Below are 18,932 nucleotides of genomic sequence, written 5' to 3'. Positions count from 1 at the left end.
CGGTCCTCATGCAGGGGTTTATACTTGAAGTTTTCCCGACATCCCTGAACAGGGGAGGACTAGAATTTCCAATTCCCCTGAACTCCAACAAAAGCTTAGAACTCACTAAGACTGGACTTCCTTTCCCATATGGGAAAGGTGTTGGCAGGGCTGGAGAAAAAGGAGGAGACTCACCTTTCCCCTTCCCCTGGTGCGAACGAGGAGGCATTGGCGGTGCCCTTCTGGGGCAGTGGCACCTGTCTCTGCAGGACAAGGTGCTATTCCCCTGAGACTGAAGCTGTTCTCCCTCATACTGGACTGTCAGCCCAACTGGGTACAGGCAAGGGCAGGGGCTAGGTCCAACCTGACCTCTCCCTGTCTCATTTTAACAACTGGACAGGGCTCAGTGAAGGCTGTGCTTACTACTGTAGGAGAAGGTGGTCGCCGCTTGTCCCCCTGCTCTTTGAAAAACTAAGCAAATGCATTCTGCTTTTTGCTGCTCTGTGAGGCCACCAAAGATGAGTCAGAAACAGAAGACACCCCTGCAGGCTCGTGGGCCTGGATTTGCTCCTTAAGACTTCTGGCGAACTTGCGCTAGGAATGTTTGTGGGCAGACGCACATATGCGTTATCTGTCCTAGCCTGAGAGCATCAGTTGAAAGTACCTTTCACCTTTTGTCTTCCTGACGATGCCAATATGCCCCCATCCCCGAGTGAGACCTTCTGTTGGATGCAGAGATGATCTTGTCTCCGCCCTCCCTTAACAGGAAAAAAAAAAAAAAAAAAAAAAAAGACGAAAGAGTTCATTTATACTCTGATTTTCCAACATTGAGGAAACTTTTATTTCATAGCTCTACGGCAGTCTTATCATTTTTCGATAAAGTGCCAAACAGACTATATGGGTTTAGCAATAGCATCCAAGAACCAAGCCTTTAACCGCAGCGAAGTGTGTGTGTGTTGCACACTGTGAAAACTGCAAGGCTGGAACTAGTTTATCTGAACCTCAGCTGCTGTAAGCTTCCCCTCTCTCACCCATTAAACTGACAAGCATGATGAAAAAAGCAGCACATCAGAGTGTCTACCTTTTTTAAAGGAACTTGACTTTGCCAGGCTGGCAATCTTACAGCTGCCTCCCATTTCTGTTCCTGCCTTTCCCCCAGCATTTGGGATTTAGCTGAGACATTTCTACCTCGAACAAGTCACAGGTCCCATGTCCCACAGGCTCCTGAATAACCCCTCCAGGGCTGGTGTAAAAAGCAGAAGTTACAGCTCTGGTTTTGTAATATCTTGAGTGTGTCTAAGGCAAATAAGGAATTATCATCTAGCCAGGAGTTAAAAAAAAAAAAAAAATCCCAAAGGAAAAGCAAGAATGGAGCTGTGTTCATATTGAATTTGGGGGTCAAGCTATTTCCCCCACCCTGTCTTCTTCCCAACCCTTCAGGAATCCTCCCTTAGTTTATTAATTTTATATAGAAGAAACTGCCTCATAAACAAAGGCTTCTACAGTGTGTATGTTTATCCTTCTTTAACATGTCTGGGAACCAAAGTCAAATTTCTGTCTGGCCTTTTATCTCACCTCTCTTGGCAAAAGAAGTTTTTGAAACCATAGACAATGCTGAGTAACAAGAGTATTAATGTGCTAGACACCCGTGACTGAAATGCCATGGTCGTGTTTGTCAATAAAAAGCAGCTGTCTGAACCAAGCAATTGTGTATGTTTTGGAAGGAGATCTGTTTATTAAGAGAATCATCATAAATTAACCCTGTACAGAACACAGGAGCTAAGTGGACAGAGAGTAGTCTTTTGTAGGACATTTCTTCCTACTGACCAGCCCCTGAAGGGCTTGCTTTTCCTCTTAGCTTTTCTACAGGGGTACTGTGCAGTTGAAAATTATCTTTCTCAAGAGATCTGATGTCAGTTTCCCATCGTCTTGCTCTACAAATTTCAACAAAAAGTAAACTTGAACGTGCTTAGGAATATCACAAAGTGCTCTTCGTCAACATTACTCCTGACATACTGTTTCGAGGTCTCCCCTCAGGTGGTAAACGAAATCTTACAAGGGGAACACTAAAATACACATAAATACTTTGCTCAACATCACACAGTAAGTTAGGCTTCCAGGCACCTGCTCTACGGCTCTGAGATCCACCGCATCCATACTGGTTCCTAGGACTGTGCCCACTTGATGGTTTAAAATACAGAAAATAAACCAGCCACTGTGGCTTAGGAGTCATCTCCTCTGGAAAACAATACTGGCCTTCTAAATGCTGGGACTCACAGGCTCGTTGATGTGGCTTTCTGGTGTGCCAGGATGTCCTGGCAGCTTCTGTACACTTCAATCAAGCAGTCCAGCCGGGGCTTGGCACTCTGAATTCCAAAGGGGAGAAATGCAGAGACAAGATGAACGTAAAGTGCTTAGTGGTATTGTGTCCATGTGCAACCTCAAGCTCTCACCCACGACCAGGGGGGTCTAAATGGTACAGGTGTAGGCTTCAGAGAGGCAGAAGTTCAGGCCTCACAGCATTTTGCTAGGAAGAATCCCTAACCAGGCCCACATCCCAGCCTGTGAACTGTGGAAGCAGGAACTCGAAAGACAGTTTTTAATCTAAATTTCACGACCTCCACCTAAGACAAAGCAAGAAGAGTAACAAGGACAGACCCTCTTGGGAAGTATCACAAGCTGCGAAGCAGTTCCCAGAGACAGGAAGGGCAGTTTAATATGTAAATATTGAAAATTATTTTGTATAATGAAATATAATACAACCAAATGAAAAGAAAAGCCACAGAATGGGAAAAATATATGGGGGAAAGCATATTTCATAACAGTTTGCTACCCAAAATATATAAATCGTTACAATGCATAATCACTATCTAGTATCTACTTGACTAATAGAGGAGATGGATAGTTTAAAACAGAAAATACTGATAGGTAGTACTTACAAGGAAATATGAAAAGTCTCTTTGTCATTTAAAGAGACACAAATTTAATAACTCTAAATTCCTTTCCCTACATACTAAACTAAAAAATAGCTAAACCCACTGTTAGCCAAGACTACAGGAAAACAAGTACAAATTCGCAAAAGTATAGTAAAGTTGTCCAATCTCTGGAGCCAAATCTCAAACATGATTAAAATCTATGAAACTATTCATAAGCTTTAATAAAATAATTTTGAACTATAATGCAAAAGAATTTTAGCTTAGCTTCCTTAAATCCTTTGAAAAAGGAAGGGCAGTGAGGCAGAGTTAACTGCATACATAAATACTTTACATACCTATAAAATAATTGATTATAATCATGTTTGTATAAGTTTTGTGTTTTTTTTAATTTTTTAACATCTTTATTGGGGTATAATTGCTGTACAATGGTGTGTTCGTTTCTGCTTTATAACAAAGTGAATCAGTTATACATGTACATATGTCCCCATATCTCTTCCCTCTTGCATCTCCCTCCCTCCCACCCTCCCTATCCCACCCCTCTAGGTGGTCACAAAACATTGAGCTGATCTCCCTGTGCTATGCGGCTGCTTCCCTCTAGCTCTCTATTTTACATTTGGTAGTGTATATATGTCCATGCCACTCTCTCACTTTGTCCCAGCTTACCCTTCCCCCTCCCCGTATCCTCAAGTCCATTCTCTAGTAGGTCTGCGTCTTTGTATAAGTGTTTTTTTGTAAAAAAAAAACAAAAAATAGTCTGAACATGATTTCAAAAGCTAGTAAATGAGGTAGCTAAATAAACTGATATTTGACATGATATAATTATTTAAAATAATAAGTATAATGGCCTTTGTAAATGCATGAAAATACGTATATTAAAAAAGCAAGGGGGGGCTTCCCTGGTGGCGCAGTGGTTGAGAGTCCGCCTGCCGATGCAGGGGACACGGGTTCGTGCCCCGGTCCGGGAAGATCCCACATGCCGCGGAGCGGCTGGGCCCGTGAGCCATGGCCGCTGAGCCTGCGCGTCCGGAGCCTGTGCTCCGCAACGGGAGAGGCCACAATAGCGAGAGGCCCGCGTACCGCAAAAAAAAAAAAAAAAAAAAGCAAGGGGGCTTCCCTGGTGGCGCAGTGGTTGAGAATCTGCCTACCAATGCAAGGGACACAGGTTTGAGCCCTGGCCCGGGAAGATCCCACATGCCGCGGAGCAACTAAGCCCGTGCGCCACAGCTATTGAGCCTGAGCTCTAGAGCCTGCAAGCCACAACTACTGAGCCCACGTGCCACAACTACTGAAGCCTGTGCGCCTAGAGCCCGTGCTCCGCAACAAGAGAAGCCACAACAATGAGAAGCCCACGCACCGCAATGAAGAGTAGCCCCTGCTCACCGCAACTAGAGAAAGCCCACGCACAGCAACGAAGACCCAACTCAGCCATAAATAAATAAATAGATAGATAAATAAATTTATATATATATAAAAACAAGACACAAAATAGTGTATAAAAGTCTGTATAGATCAATAGCATCTATGTAAAATCGCGTATTGGCAGACTGACGGAGTCAGAGCAGATGAATGATGACCTACAGGCAGAAGTTGCTATATATATGTTTTTATCTCTAAAATTTGTATAAATTCATAATATTTCTGAAAGTCTTATTTGCCTCAGAAAGGAATTTCTGAAATAACTAAAATCCTAATTCTCAGTAAAAATACCCCTCAGGTATCCTCAAATACTCTTGACAACAGAAGTTCACATTCCTACTGAACATGAGAAGCCGTGGATATGCAGACAGGAGGGGAAAGGTAGAGGATTTCTTTGCAAAAGAAACAAGTATTCTATGCTCACCTGGAAGAGAGGTACTACTTGGGATATCCCATGTGGTTCCACTGGATCCTTCAATAAAATGCAGAGGTAGTAAATCACCTTCTGCTGTAAGAAAATAAACCAAATAGCAGAGATCTAAGTAAAATTCAGTTTTCTTTCTCAAGGGAAGGCTTAAAACTTTTTCATACACTTGAAAAAGAATGCATTTGAAGTGAGAGAGAAGTATATTCTCATTCTTTAGATTAAAAAAGACAAAACAACAAGCAGAGATGACTTTGAAGCAGGGCTAGAAAATAAAGATGAAATGCTGACTCCCTATCCATAAAAACCTATAGTATCTCTTTAAAAATAAAGGACGTATGTTTTCCATACAAGTTTCACTTTTATGGCTTAAGGACATGTCAGCCAAAAAGAAAACACTACAGGTACTGGAACAGAGAGCCGTCAAGTTTAATTCTGTGACATCAGTTACGTTACCTATTAAGACTCAGTTTAGATCCAGGCATACCCCATGGGCTGCCTCATCCAGAGAGGCCTGTAAGGACTTAAATACTTACCATGTAAATAGCCTCATTAATGACAACATCGTTCACCTGGCCCATCTCAATGAAGGTGGTGCTTTCTTTGCCAGAGGCGTAGGATGAGGTCATCTGGATGCCAAGGGAATCAATGATTAACAGAGTCTCGTGATCAATCTTCACAAAATGGAGGTAACCAAGCAGGCCTAAGAGAGTGATGAAGATGGCAGCAGAGAGGATCATGCTGTTCTGAAGAGAGCCAGACACAGGCGGTAAGGTTACCAAGTGGTCCTCCACATGTAGCTCTGCTATTTAATAAGTCAACTCTAGGCAAGGTGGAAAAAAGCCTGTTCTGTTGTGAGGTGAACAGATGGGAAGAACGTGCACGGAGGAAGAGGAAACTACTTTTACTTGGGCTCTGTAGTGCTACGAAAGCATATGATAAAATACATCCAGACAACAAATGGATAGGTCTCAGGGAGGTGAACCTCCATCAGCAAAATACCCATCACACCGCTTTCAGAGATTTTTCTTCCAAAATTGCAACTTAAGGACTCAGATCTTCTCTTCTCATGCTCCATCAGTAAGATATGTAGGAAAATCGCGGACTGGAGAGTAATAAAATGCTTAGCACAGTGTAGCAGATAATACTCAACAGCCGCTCCTCCTTCCTAATAGAGGTTGGAGGCAATCATGATTGGTTCCCACTCCTGCCAATGATTGGTTCAGAAATGGGTCTATGACACAACTCTAGCCAATGAGATGTGAGGAGAAGTCGGCTGGAGGGGTTTCTGGAAAACTAAGTCCATCTCAAAAAAGAGATCTAAGGAAGAGAAGGCCCCTTCATCCTGAGGTTTTGATGCCTGAAAACCAACTACGTGGCCTCTGCCAAACCATGTGGAAAGCTAGGCTGAGGACAGGTAGAGTACATCAAGGGCGGAAGAGCAGTAAGATGAAAAAAGTAAAATCAACAGAGCCTCTTAAGCCCTCTAGAGCCCTCCTTCGCCCTGACTTCTTGTTTTGTTAAATAATAAAGATCTTACTATTTAGGGCTCTTTTAGTTGTTTTGGGTTGTGACTGACTCATGTGTTAAGGCTGACTGACTAGATGAAATGACTGATGTGTTAAGGGCCCCCAAAATGGTATTTACTTCTTTGATTCTAAGACACATCTACAACCTTTTAACATTTCTGAAGTTGAAATGTGTTTTTCTATCAAGGTATGTTTCTTTCATGTGGCACTGTTTTCCTTTTTTTCCAAAAAGCTATTTAGAAGGATGACACAGGAAAAAAATCATTGATGATCTAGAATCAAGAGACTCACTAATTTACGACTGTCATTCCTTGAGCATAGGAAGTGTTTTATTAATTTTTGTTACTGACAAGATACCCTCTTTGACCTAACTCTAGTCAAGCTCTTCTAAGTGCTGGACCTTGGTGTCCATTCTTGTTGGGCCTGCATTGTCCAACAAGTTGTAGCAAGAATCTTGCTGAGTTTAAAGAAGACCCTCACCCTTGGTATCTAATCACCGTGGCCTGCCTTCAGCCAGAATCCTGTCAAATCAATTTACCCAGAATCCCCCTTTACCCCTGATGTTTCTTTTTAGTAATTTTCCATCCACTGACCCCTGACCCTGCTCCTTAGCTACACATTTCCACTGATCCCTGCTATATTTAGAATTGAGCCCAATTCAATACTTAAGTCTCTTTTCTCCCATTGCAATAGTTTCTGAATAAAATCTGTGTTTACTGCTTTAACTACTGACCAGCTCTGGTTTTCCTTGAAGGTACCTTTCGACTTCTTTCTACATAACACATAGTTAACTGTTAGATCAGGAGTCTGAAAACTATTTGGGCCTGTGATATGTGTTTGTCTGGTCCACCTTAAGCTAAGAATGTTTTTTACGTTTTTTAAAGGGTTGATAAAAAGAGAGAAAAAGAAACAGAAGAATCTGAGACAGAGACCTGAAAGCCTAAAATATTTACTATTCGACCTTTTAAAAAAAAAGTTTGCTGGGCTTCCCTGGTGGCGCAGTGATTGAGAGTCCGCCTGCCGATGCAGGGGATGCGGGTTCGTGCCCCGGTCCGGGAAGATCCCACATGCCGCGGAGTGGCGGGGCCCGAGAACCATGGCCGCTGAGCCTGCGCGTCCGGAGCCTGTGCTCCGCGATGGGAGGGGCCACAACAGTGAGAGGCCCGCGTACCGCAAAAAAAAAAAAAAAAAAAGTTTGCTGACCTCTGTGCTAGGAAATTACTTGTTGATTAACAAATGAAGGATGGAGAAATCTATGTGCTGGGTCTCTGATGACCCAGAAATATCTACTTTGAGCTAATTAAATGTCTACTATCTAGTACAGTGTCTTGTACATAGTGTGAACTGAATAAGCATTATGGAAGAATAGAGAGAGAAAATTCAGTTCTGGCCCTTACAGATTTATTAGAGGCAAGATTAACATATATAAAATACTTTTGGAGAATACTATGATTCTGACTAGAAGTGACTAAGACAGGATTAAAAGGATTAAAAGACAGGATTAAAAAGAGAGAGAAAGCCAGAAAGAGAGACATTAAAGCACACAGGAATATCCTATGAAGACTTCCAAGGAAGCAGGATTTAACTGGTGCAGAGGAGGTGGTGGTTATTGACAAATATACTCAGCTGAGAAAAGGAAGGGGGAAGGACATTCCAGGTTGGAATAAGTAAGGTAAAAACCTAGAATTCTAATAGAACTGTGAATTCAAAAACTGGGAGGAAAGAAGGGATGAAGAACAGTATATACTTAGGGGATTTGATCCATATCAGCTTTTCTATAAAGTAATCCCTGCCCAAAACTTCATTACCCCTGCATTTTTTATACTTCATTTTTCTTTCTGAAATTCTATCTAACAGTTCAATATTCGTTTTGGGTTGAAGTTTAGCCACATGTTTTAATGAATTCCTTCATCAGATTTCTTCTCATCCTAGCTGAGATTCAGTAATTAGTAGTTTTGAATAGGAAGAAAGATAAGAAATTTTGGTACACAGAGCCCTTAAGAAGTGTTGCAGTGGAGTTTAAAGGAAGATAAGGTTACCGAGCCCTGGACATTTGTTGAGGGTAAGTGGGATATACCAGGATGAGAGAGGTGAGTACAAAAGGGAGCTGGCGTAAACACAAACTTCTATTTAAAAATTTTGCCTAAGCAAGCCCCCCCGCAATGAGGAGACATCATAGTATAGTGGGAAAATAATGGTTTCAGAGTCAGACAGCCCTGGGTTTGAAGCCCCAGTATGCCATTTACTAGCTTTATCACTTCGGATAAGTTATTACTCTTTCTGAGTCTTGGTTTTCTTCTAAGGTTGAGATGAGGCATTCAGTAAAGCAGTTGGCACTCAGTGGGCATTTAATAAATACCTGTTCCCTCCTCCTCACATGACTACCTGACCAGAGCTCAGGCTAGTATTGATATTCAACTATTTTATATACGAAATCTTTCTGGGGGGAGGAGGAAGGACTGTCTTGGCAACTTAACCATTTTGATTGACTTATGAACAAACTTTTAGATACAATTTGGTATAACTTAGGGCATATATTTTGCATATATCTATACTACTAAATTACCATGCTCTGAAATATGCTCCAATGGCAAAAAAAGCAAATGGATGCAGTATTGAAAATAATACCCAAATTATAGAAATAAATAGCCTTGCTGTATTTCAGCTCTGGTCAGACCACTCCCGAAATAATATAGTCCACACAGGACACTAAATATGAAACTAAATTCATCCTGAAAAGGGCAATTAGGATGACTCCTTTTATTTTAGGGCTGTCACAATGCTACTACATGTGACCCTCACAATGCTGTGAAGTTGGTGTGGCAGATATTAATTCCATTTTAGAGATGTGAAAACTGAGGCTCAGAAAATAGGAATGAGTCTGGAAATTGAGCACAGAAACCACTCCTCTCCGTAATTTCACAATTCTTTAGAAAATACTTGAAGTTGGGTAAGGGATTTGGGGGAGGGGGGCGGTTAGATTGCCTTGAAAAAGAGAGATTAGGAAGAACTATCAAACAATTAACTTGCACACAATTCTTGTGATTTATGGAGGCAAAGACAGTTTCTAGAAGACTGTAAAAGGTATTGTTAGCAGTGATTCCTCTGAGGGGTTAAAGTTATGGATGAGGACCTTGGAACTGAATTACTACGAGCATGTACTACAGAGAGCACATGGAACTTAAAGTTTTAGGCTGTCCTGCAAGGGCTAGATGTATGCTGGGTGGAACCACGGAGCAGAGCAGCGACCCAGGAGGGGGATAAAGTACAGGAGCAGAAACTTCACTAAACGTAAGGAACAGAGCTGTCCAGCAGCGGAATGGCGTCCCCAGAACCAGCGAGTTTCCGCCCTCCAGGCCCTACGATCGCAGGAGGGTCCGGCGAGAGGTCTGGGCTCGACCCTAAGGCCCCAATGAGCCTTCCAAACCCGAGACCCCGACTCAGATCGCGGGAAGAGGCCGGCAGGCCTTACCTCGCAGAGTGTGAAGAGTCCGTAGGCCGCTAGCCACACGGTGCAGGTGACAGCGGTGAGCGAGCGCAAGGTGATCCGAGGGCAGCTGAGGCTGAACTCCAGGCAGGAAGGGGAGTAGAAGCGGCGCTGCAGGGCCAGGCGGCCGCCGCAAATATCTGAGAAGCTCTGCTCGTCCTCCATGGCCGGCTCGCCCACACCAGGCCGGGCCGCGCCGCTCTAGCGCGCCCTCCAGCGTCCTCTCGCCGGCTCTGGACTCACTTCCCGCATCGGCGTTGGCCACGCCCCGCCCCAGGCTGCGCGCAGCCGCAGTTTCGCGCCGACAGCAGCCAAGGCTCTCTGGGTTTTCCACGCTCGGACCTTCAGAGATTCGTGGGGGGCCAACGTCTGAGCGGACAGATTAAAACCGCTATTAACGTGCTTTCGCTCTACAAACTGAGTTTGATTTCCAAGCCAGAGTACGCCCCAAGGAGGCAGTCCGCAGGTATTCGTTCATTTCACTCATTCATTCATTCATTCTTTCATTCCGGTGCCAGCTAGTTTTAAGTGCAGGGGCTGCTTGGGGACATTCAATGGGCAAGTAAGGAAAGTCTCTGGGGAAAGACATCAGAGCCCCAAGGATAAGGAGCCAAGACTGGTCTCGGTATGCTCTGGAGGAGGAAATTGCCGGGAAGGAGGACCAGGAAAGACAAAGCCCCCGAGGCTGGAACAAGTTTGGCTTATTGGAGGAATCAAAAGGTCAGAGAGGCCGACGCATGGGGAATGCAGTTGGAAGTTGGGGAGGTAGGTAGGGGCCAGATCCAGGAGGGTCTTGTAGGGCCCGTAGGGAGTTTGGATTTCACTATCTAGTTTTCTCTCCCAGACCACTGTGCAGAGCATTGAGAAGGCAGACAAGTCCTGGCTGGGAGGGTTAGCAAGAGGGGAAGATGCAGAAGGTATGGATAATAAAATTACTAAACTCATGACTAATAGTGACCTGTGGGTTCCCCTTTTTCTTTTTACTTGGGATGTGGCCCAAGAGTGCCTGTGTGGCCTGTTAAAAGAGGTATGGTGCTTCAGCCCTGAGGCAGCATCGTGTATTAAAGAATTTGTGTATAAAGATAAATGGCATAAAGGCCTCACCAACTTTGTGTTCCGATGAAAGTCTGGTTCAGTTTCTCCATCTTCATCCAGGATTTTGTTTTCCTTTTTTTACTTTTCCTAAAGGATTTTCTTCAAGCATTGTTTTGTTTTTCCAATTTTATTTTTATACCCTGAATCTTACCAAGCAATACACCCCTTTTTGTTTTTGTAAATATCATGCAAAAGTGATGTTTGCTTATTGTGGAAAATTTGAAAAATACAGAAAAGAAGAAAATTTTTAAACCAGCTGTATTTCCACTACTCCGAGATAAACAGGGTTGATGTTTTGGGGAAACCACCAGGCCTGGAGTTCTTAACTTGCACTTCACAGATAAAATCAGAGTTTCATCTTTAGTTTCATTAACTTATAATTGAAATTTAATATTTCTTTTGATTATGAATTAGGCAACAAACCAGTTAGTATTAGCAATACTTGTGATTTTTGTCACCGATAGAAACCACAGATATCTTTATCTCACAATAATTATCTCAAAATGTCATTTCCACTCATCACTACTTCAAAATTGCAGTAATTATTCGACCAACTACTAGATCTTCTAATTTAATGTGTCAATAGAGACACCTATTACCGTAAGACATTTTTAAAATATTTTGATAACAGTATTTTAATTCAGTTGGTTTTCTTTGAAATCCTATGTATTTTATTCATTTAAAAACATTATTGTGATAAGGGGTCCATTAGGTTTACCAGACTTACAGAGGATCTGTGGCACCAAAAAAAGTTAAGAACCTGTGCAGGCTCAGAAGTTTCACAACTCTAGAGTCATAGAAAGAAAAAAAGATACCTAAATATATTTAAAGTACTTAATTTTTTGAATATTAAATTATTATATTAAATACCACATTCTAGGGATAAATAGTGTGGTAATATAATTCTGAAGTCTTTATAATCACTTTGCTCTGTCAGATCACAGTGTCATGGTAACTCGATTACACAGTTTGGCATCCCAGTAGAAACTGAAATCTATGTATTTGCTATTTACTTAGATGCCGCCTGGGATATGAAGCAACAAGTTCTCATGCCCATGACCCTGTAAACACAGCAAGGAGTGATTCTTTCATCTCTCAATGCTGGACTTCAGAGTATTCACAAGCCTCAAAAATTCGGTGGAATATAACAGCAAGGAGTTATTCTTTCATCTCTCAATGCTGGACTTCAGAGTATTCACAAGCCTCAAAAATTCGGTGGAATATAACAGCAAGGAAGGGCAGGCTGATGAAGAGAACTTAGACTTAGCAATTGGCAAGTTTCTCCGAGGAGGTGTAATATCTTTTTGCAGGGTCATTAAAGGAGTCTCACAGCTAATTCCCTCGTGAATTCAGTTGTGGAGAAGCAGAGAGAGGAAGCATGAGAAACATGTACTCTGTATTTGTCAAGGCAGGCTAACTGCTACTAAAAAATTGTCAGTGGCCTAACACAAAAAATGTTTGTTTATTGTCTGTCTACAGTTCCACTTAGGTGCTTGTGGTCAGATGACCCATCATTTCTGCCAAGTGGTGATTCAGAGACCCAGGCTCCTTCCATTTAGTGGCTTCACAATCCCTTGGGGCCTCCTCAGGGTCCCATCCGTTGGATCCTCTACATCTGGCTAACAGATGAGGGGCAAGCATGGAGGATCATGCATGGGAGGGTTTTAAGGCCAAGTCTTCAACCCGCATTCCATTGGCCAGAACTCATAAACATGGCTGTACCTAACTTCAAAGGAGGCCAGGAAACATGGTCTATCAGTATGCCCAGTGGGGAAAGAAAAATGATTTGGTGAACAACTGGGCATACACTTTCCAAAGAGTTGTGACTACAGAACTAGGAAATATATTTGAATGCATTGAGCATTGTGGTGGCAATATACAGGATTAATCTGACCTACTTTTGATAAAATGGGTACTTATTTCAACTGCTGAAGTTTTCCTTGGAAGTTGAGTGTCTGTGAACAGTAAGAAAAAAAAATCTAGCCAAAGAATTCAGTTAACTTTTTATTTTTATGGCCCATGCTGGATTCTTAAAACCCTTCTATAGAGCTTTCTTTTAGTACTTACACTTACAGATTGAGTAGTTTTTCTAAAAATACTGTCTTATACTGTAGTTTTTATTCTATTTACTTTTTTTATGATATAGCATTAGTGATTATTGCTACTGTGTTAACTGAGAGTAGGTCTTCCTTAGGACCACTTACTTGTAAAAGTAAAGGCCCATCTAAGTGAAAAGAAATTCCAAATAAATAGCCTTTTAAAAAGATAAATATTGCCAATTATACTTCAATTTTTAAAAAGCCAACAAAAAGAACTAAAAAGCTTCTTGCAAGTTTGTGAAACTGATCAAGAAATAATTTACTTTGCATAAAAAAGGTAAATATTACACATTTCATCTTGTTTAGAGTTCCATTTTGGCTTATCTATGTAGTGTGGATATACCTCTTTATGTAGCTTTTTTAGTGGTTGCTCTAGGTATTACATTATATATATGAAACTGTTTTTTAAAAAACTCAGTCTTCTCCTGTGTTTCTCCTTTATTCTCACCCTGCTACCACACTTATAACACGTCTGACACCAAATGTTGGAGGGAGTGGGGGGGGGTGGTTCAGGTCGCACACCAAGGACAATTATTCTCTGTGACACCAGCTCAGTATCCTACAATTTAACTCAATTCTGATATGGTCTACCTGGAGAGAGTGTCAGATCCCACAAGTTAAGGGCTCAGTTTCATGAGACTGCTCCCCTCTTGGCTACAAATCAGAGGTTCCCATGACCTCCTCTCCCTTGGATTCAATTATTTGCTAGAACAGCTCACAAAACTCAGGGAAACACGTTTACCAGTTTATTATCTAATAACAGATATGATAAATGATACAGATAAATAGCCAGATGAAGAGATATAGAGGGCAAGGTCTGGGAGGGTTCTGAGTGCAGGAGTTTCTGTCCCCGTAGAGTAGGCGTGCATCAACCTCACGGTATGTGGAGGATTCAACCAATCTGGACACTCTCCAAACCCCGTACTTTTGGAATTTTTATAGAGGCTTCATCATGTAGGCATGATCAATCATTATGTCCATTTCCAGCCAGTCTTCCCTCTCTGGAGAATGGGATGGGGGGATAGGAGGTGAAAATCCCAAGCTTCTAATCATGTCTTGGTCTTTCTGGTGATCAGCCGCCATCCAGGATCCCACCAAGAGTCGCCTCATTAGAACAGAAGACACTGCTGTCAACCAGGAAATCCCAAAGTGTTTAGGAACTTTGTGTCAGGAGCCAAGTCAAAGACCAAATATTAGAACAAAAGATGCTCTTCGTGCTCTTATCACTTAGGAAATTACAAGGATTTTAGGAGCTCTGTGCCAGGAACCAGGGGCAGAGACCAATATATAAATATATATATATTTTTTTTTCTATTACCTCACAACCACTATCACAGTCTACTGATATCAACATTTTACCAGTTCAAGTGAAGTGTAGAAAGCATTCCTCCCTCTACTCTTCCATATTTATAATTGTCTTAATATTTCCTCTACATTCATTGAGACCCACATCAGACAGTAGCATAATTTTCACTTCAACCATCAAATGTAACTTAGAAAATTTAAGAGGAGAAAGAAAGTCTACGTGTTTACTAATATTTTTGCTCTTTCCATTGTTCTTCCTTCTTGATGTTCTAAGATTCCTTCTTTTAGCATTTTCTTTTTGCTCAGAGAACTTCCTTTACCCATTCTCTTAAGGTAGGTCAGCTGGTGACAGATTTTCTTAGTTTTCCTTCATCTGAAAATTTCTTGACTTCCCCTTCATTCCTGGAGAATGTTTTCACTGGATATACAATGCTGGGTTGACAGTTTTCTTTCAGCACTTGGAAAATTGTGCCACTTCCTTACAGCCTCCATGGTTTCTGATGGGAAATCTCTGTCACGTGAATTATTTTTCCCCTTTAAGTAAGGTATTGTTTCTCCACCACTGCTTTCAAGATTTTTTGTCTTTAGTTTTCAGAAGTTTGACTATGATATATCTTGGCACGAATTTCTTTGGGTTAATCGTATTTTGCGTTTACATATGTAAGTTTTTGCGTTTGCATATGTAAGTTTATGTCTTGCCAAATTTGGGAAACTTTCAGCCATTATTTCTTCACCTTTTTTTTTTTTTCCAGCCTCACCTTCTTTCTCCTCTCTTTCTGATCAAATGAGACGATTATTAGATTTTTTTGTTATAGTCCCAAGGTCCCTAAAGCTCTGTTCATTTTTTTTCCAGTCTGTTTTCTCTCTGTTGGTCATATTGGGTGACTGCTATCTTCAAGTTCACTGATTCTTTCCTGTGTCCTTCCATTTTGTTGTTGAGTCCATACATTGAGTTTTTAATTTTAGTTATTATATTTTTCAGTTCTAAAATTTCCATGTGGTGATTTTTGATATCTTCTATTCTTTACTGAGACCCAATTTTTTCAACTGTTTTAAATGTGTTTGTAATTGCTTGTTGAAGCATTTTTATTATGGCTACTTAAAATCCTGGTCAGATAATTCTAACAACTATGTCATCTTGGTATTGGCATCTGTTGATTGTCTATTGTCTTTCAAGTGGAGATTTTTCTGATGAATGACTTTAGCTAGAAACCTGAGCACTTTTAATATTATGAGATTTTGTATCTTATTTAAATCTTCTGTTATAGCAGGTCTCCACTTGAGATGGGCTGGGATCTGGGACCTGGGACCCTTTACTGGAGTGCTCGAACCTGGACAAATGTCCCCTCAAGCAACAGAATACAAAGCAACTATAAGGGACTAAAAATAACTGCATGCATGGGCAGTTGGGGCAATTATGAACAATAAGGTACAGAAAAAACTGAAACCAACTGCCACTTCTAAGGTTCCAGGAGCAAAAGCTGGGTACTGTTTATGATCCCTTCACACGGCACCACCAAGAGTGTGGGCAGACCACCTAATCTACACCTCCTGCCCAACCCACGTACCTGCCCATTCTTACCCCTTTTAAGGACCCAAGCAGCTCCTCTTGTGGAGCAAGCATGGGCACCCGACTCTTGTTTTCACTCCCTCCTGCTGCAGCATGAGCCCCAGTAAAGCCTTGCCTGGAATTCTTGTCTGGTCTCTTCTCGATATCTATTGATTAAAGAGTCCGGCGGCCCAGGTTGTTAACACACTGATGCTGCTCCAGCAGATGTAGAAGGGCACCACCACATCACTAGGTAGGGGCAGAGTCCAGGTTCCCCACTTGGCCTCCATTGACACCTGGTGGGGAGGCGTTCCTTGTAACTTCTGGGTGGCTGTGGAAGTCCAGGCTTCCCACACGTTCCCCACTGACACCAGAGGGTGGCACTAGGGGAAGCTATTACTACTCAGCCTTCTCTGATGTCGCCCCAGCAGCAGAGTGGGGCTCCTCTTTACAGCCTGGCGAAGGTGAAAGTCTAGATTACCCACCTTGGCCTTTGTGGCAGGGATGATGATGGGGTTGCAGTTTTTTCTGTAGTGTTGCGCTGGAGTAAAGTAGTTATTGTCTAAAAGTTTTCTGTGTTGCTAGGCTGCTCTTTATTTTGTCTTTTGGCTAAAGAGAACAGGTTTCTGTAGCGCATTTCTTCAATTCCCTACAGAGGTTTCTGTAGGCCATCTTCTCCAGCATGCAGTCTGGGACATACGAGGGAAAAAGAAAACCCAGGGAACTCACCACTGTGTCCTTCTAGGGTCCCTAGTCAGCCTCCTTCTCTCCATCTTTCAGAGTCTTCTTTTGTTTGTTTCATATAAAATGTCCAAGGATTTTAGTTGTTCTTTTTTTTTTTTCTTTTTTTTGCGGTACGCGAGCCTCTCACTGTTGTGGCCTCTCCCGTTGCGGAGCACAGGCTCCGGACGCACAGGCTCAGCGGCCATGGCTCACGGGCCCAGCCGCTCCGCAGCATGTGGGATCTTCCCGGACCGGGGCACGAACCCGTGTCCCCTGTATCGGCAGGCGGACTCTCAACCACTGCGCCACCAGGGAAGCCCTTTAGCTGTTCTTAATGGGAAGGATAGGGAAAGGTATGTCTGCCCTGTGGACAAAGAATGTCACTTGCCATTTCAGTAAACAAAGGATGTTGAGGCCATCAAGACATCAGTCACTGGGCTTCCCTGGTGGCGCAGTGGTTAAGAATCCACCTGCCAATGCTGGGGACACAGGTTTGAGCCCTGGTCTGGGAAGATCCCACATGCCATGGAGCAACTAAGCCCATGAGTCACAACTACTGAGCCTGCATGCCACAACTACTGAAGCCCTTGCGCCTAGAGCCCGTGCTCTGCAACAAGACAAGCCACTGCAATGAGAAGCCTACGCACCACAACGAAGAGTAGCCCCTGCTCGCCACAACTAGAGGAAGCCCACGCACAGCAATGAAGACTTAATGCAGCCAAAAATAAATAAGTAAATTAATTTTTAAGAAAACACATCATTCACTGCAGCTATGCCCTCAGTGGTGCACAGAGGGGAACTCAGGATGGAGGAAAAACTAGGGTACTGGCCCTAGGTAGTTAAGGTGCATATCAAAGGAATAATTTCATTAAGCCCAGACTCTCGCATCTTCCCATACATAGAAAAGTGCTAAATTCATTAACTGGAGATGCCTGGTTTTTCCTTAATTAGCAGTGATCTTTTTGTGTTCTGACTACTTGGGTTTTTTTGTTTTTGTTTGTTTGTTGCAAAAACTCCTATATATCCTGGCTCCTCCCTTACCTCTTTGGAGCAGTCCCTCTTCTGAGAGGCTGTCTCCCAGGCTGAAGTCTTTAGTAAGCCAGCAAATAAAACATAATTCTCAACTTTTGGGTTGTGCATTTTTTTTCAGTAGACAACCCCATCTTTCAGAAGCAGAGTTTTCCTTATCTGTCCATAGAAAACAATTTTTTATTGAGGGGTTATCATCCATGCAGTAAAATATAGTCTATGCCTTACTTTTTCATATTCTTAAATGGTGTCTTTTGATGAACAGAGGTTTTAATTGTAATGAAGTCTAAGTTAGCAATATTTTCCTTTATGGTTAGTGCTGTTGTATGTTTTGTTTAAGAAACTTTGCCTGCCTCAAGTTCATGAAAATATTCTATTCCTTTTTTTTTTCCTAGAAGCTTTATTATTTTACCTTTCATATTTATGCCTATGATCCATTTTTAATACTTTGTTTAATATGAGATAAGGGTCAAGGCTCTTTTTTTTCCCCTACAACATTTGTCAAAAAGAACATCTTTTCTCCACTGATGGCAGTGGTGCCTTTATTGTAAACTAGGTGACGACCTCTGCATCGGTCTGTTTCCAGACTCTGTTATGTTCTGTTGCTCTCTTTTGTCTTTCCTTGTGCCAACATCAACCTGTCTTTATAGTAGGTTTTGATTTCTCATAGTGTTAAGTCTTCCAGCTTTGATATTTTACTTCAAGACTGTGTTGGCTGTTCTAGGTTCTTTGTATTTTCACCAGAAATCCTGCTTGGGTTGCATTGAGTCTGTCAATCAATTTAGGGAGAATTGACTTTTTTTTTTAAACTGAGGTATAGTTGATTTACAATATGTAAGTTTCAGGTGTACAACTTAGTGATTCACGGTGTTTCAAGGTTATACTCCATTATAGTTATTATAAAGTATTGCCTATATTTCTGTGCTGTACAACATATCCTTGTAGCTTATTTATTTTTAACATCTTATTTATGTTGTCTTCTAGCCCATGACCTGGTATATGTCTCCATTTATTTAGGTCTTCTCTAGTTTCTCTCAGCAATCTCCTTGTGCATCTTTCATTACACTTATTTCTAGGTATTTGGTGTTTTTTTGATACTCTTATAAATAATATATATATTTAAAATTTTATTACCTGTCCATTTTTAATAAGATATGTTTATTATTTTCCCAACAACGTCAAACTGAAATTTTTTGAAAGAAAATACACCCATAATCGTGTCACCTAAACAAATCTTCATTTCCCAAGCATTTAAGTCCTTTTGTTTTAATGTTTTTAATTGTTGAGAAGATGATGCAATACAGAAAATTTGTGGGGACTTCCCTGGTGGTCCAGTGGTTAAGAATCTGCCTTCCAATGCA

At 41.7% G+C, this 18,932-nt stretch overlaps 1 protein-coding gene across 1 annotated transcript; it reads right to left on the bottom strand.

Annotated features, from left to right (window-relative positions):
- Positions 1-1,687: 1,687 nt before the first annotated feature.
- Positions 1,688-10,019, bottom strand: PIGH (phosphatidylinositol glycan anchor biosynthesis class H). The gene is made up of 4 exons (XM_065872387.1): positions 9,757-10,019; positions 5,292-5,501; positions 4,756-4,839; positions 1,688-2,345 (listed from the first exon to the last, which is right to left on the bottom strand). The coding sequence occupies exons 1-4, from the start codon at positions 9,934-9,936 to the stop codon at positions 2,253-2,255; spliced, it is 567 nt and encodes a 188-aa protein (XP_065728459.1). The 5' UTR covers positions 9,937-10,019; the 3' UTR covers positions 1,688-2,252.
- Between the last annotated feature and the right edge of the window lie 8,913 nt (positions 10,020-18,932).

Source organism: Phocoena phocoena, chromosome 2 (assembly GCF_963924675.1).
Source record: "Phocoena phocoena chromosome 2, mPhoPho1.1, whole genome shotgun sequence".
NCBI classification, from domain to species: Eukaryota; Metazoa; Chordata; class Mammalia; order Artiodactyla; family Phocoenidae; genus Phocoena; species Phocoena phocoena.
The sequence above is the reverse complement of the archived record's forward strand: the minus strand, read 5'-3'. Positions and strand labels throughout refer to the sequence as shown.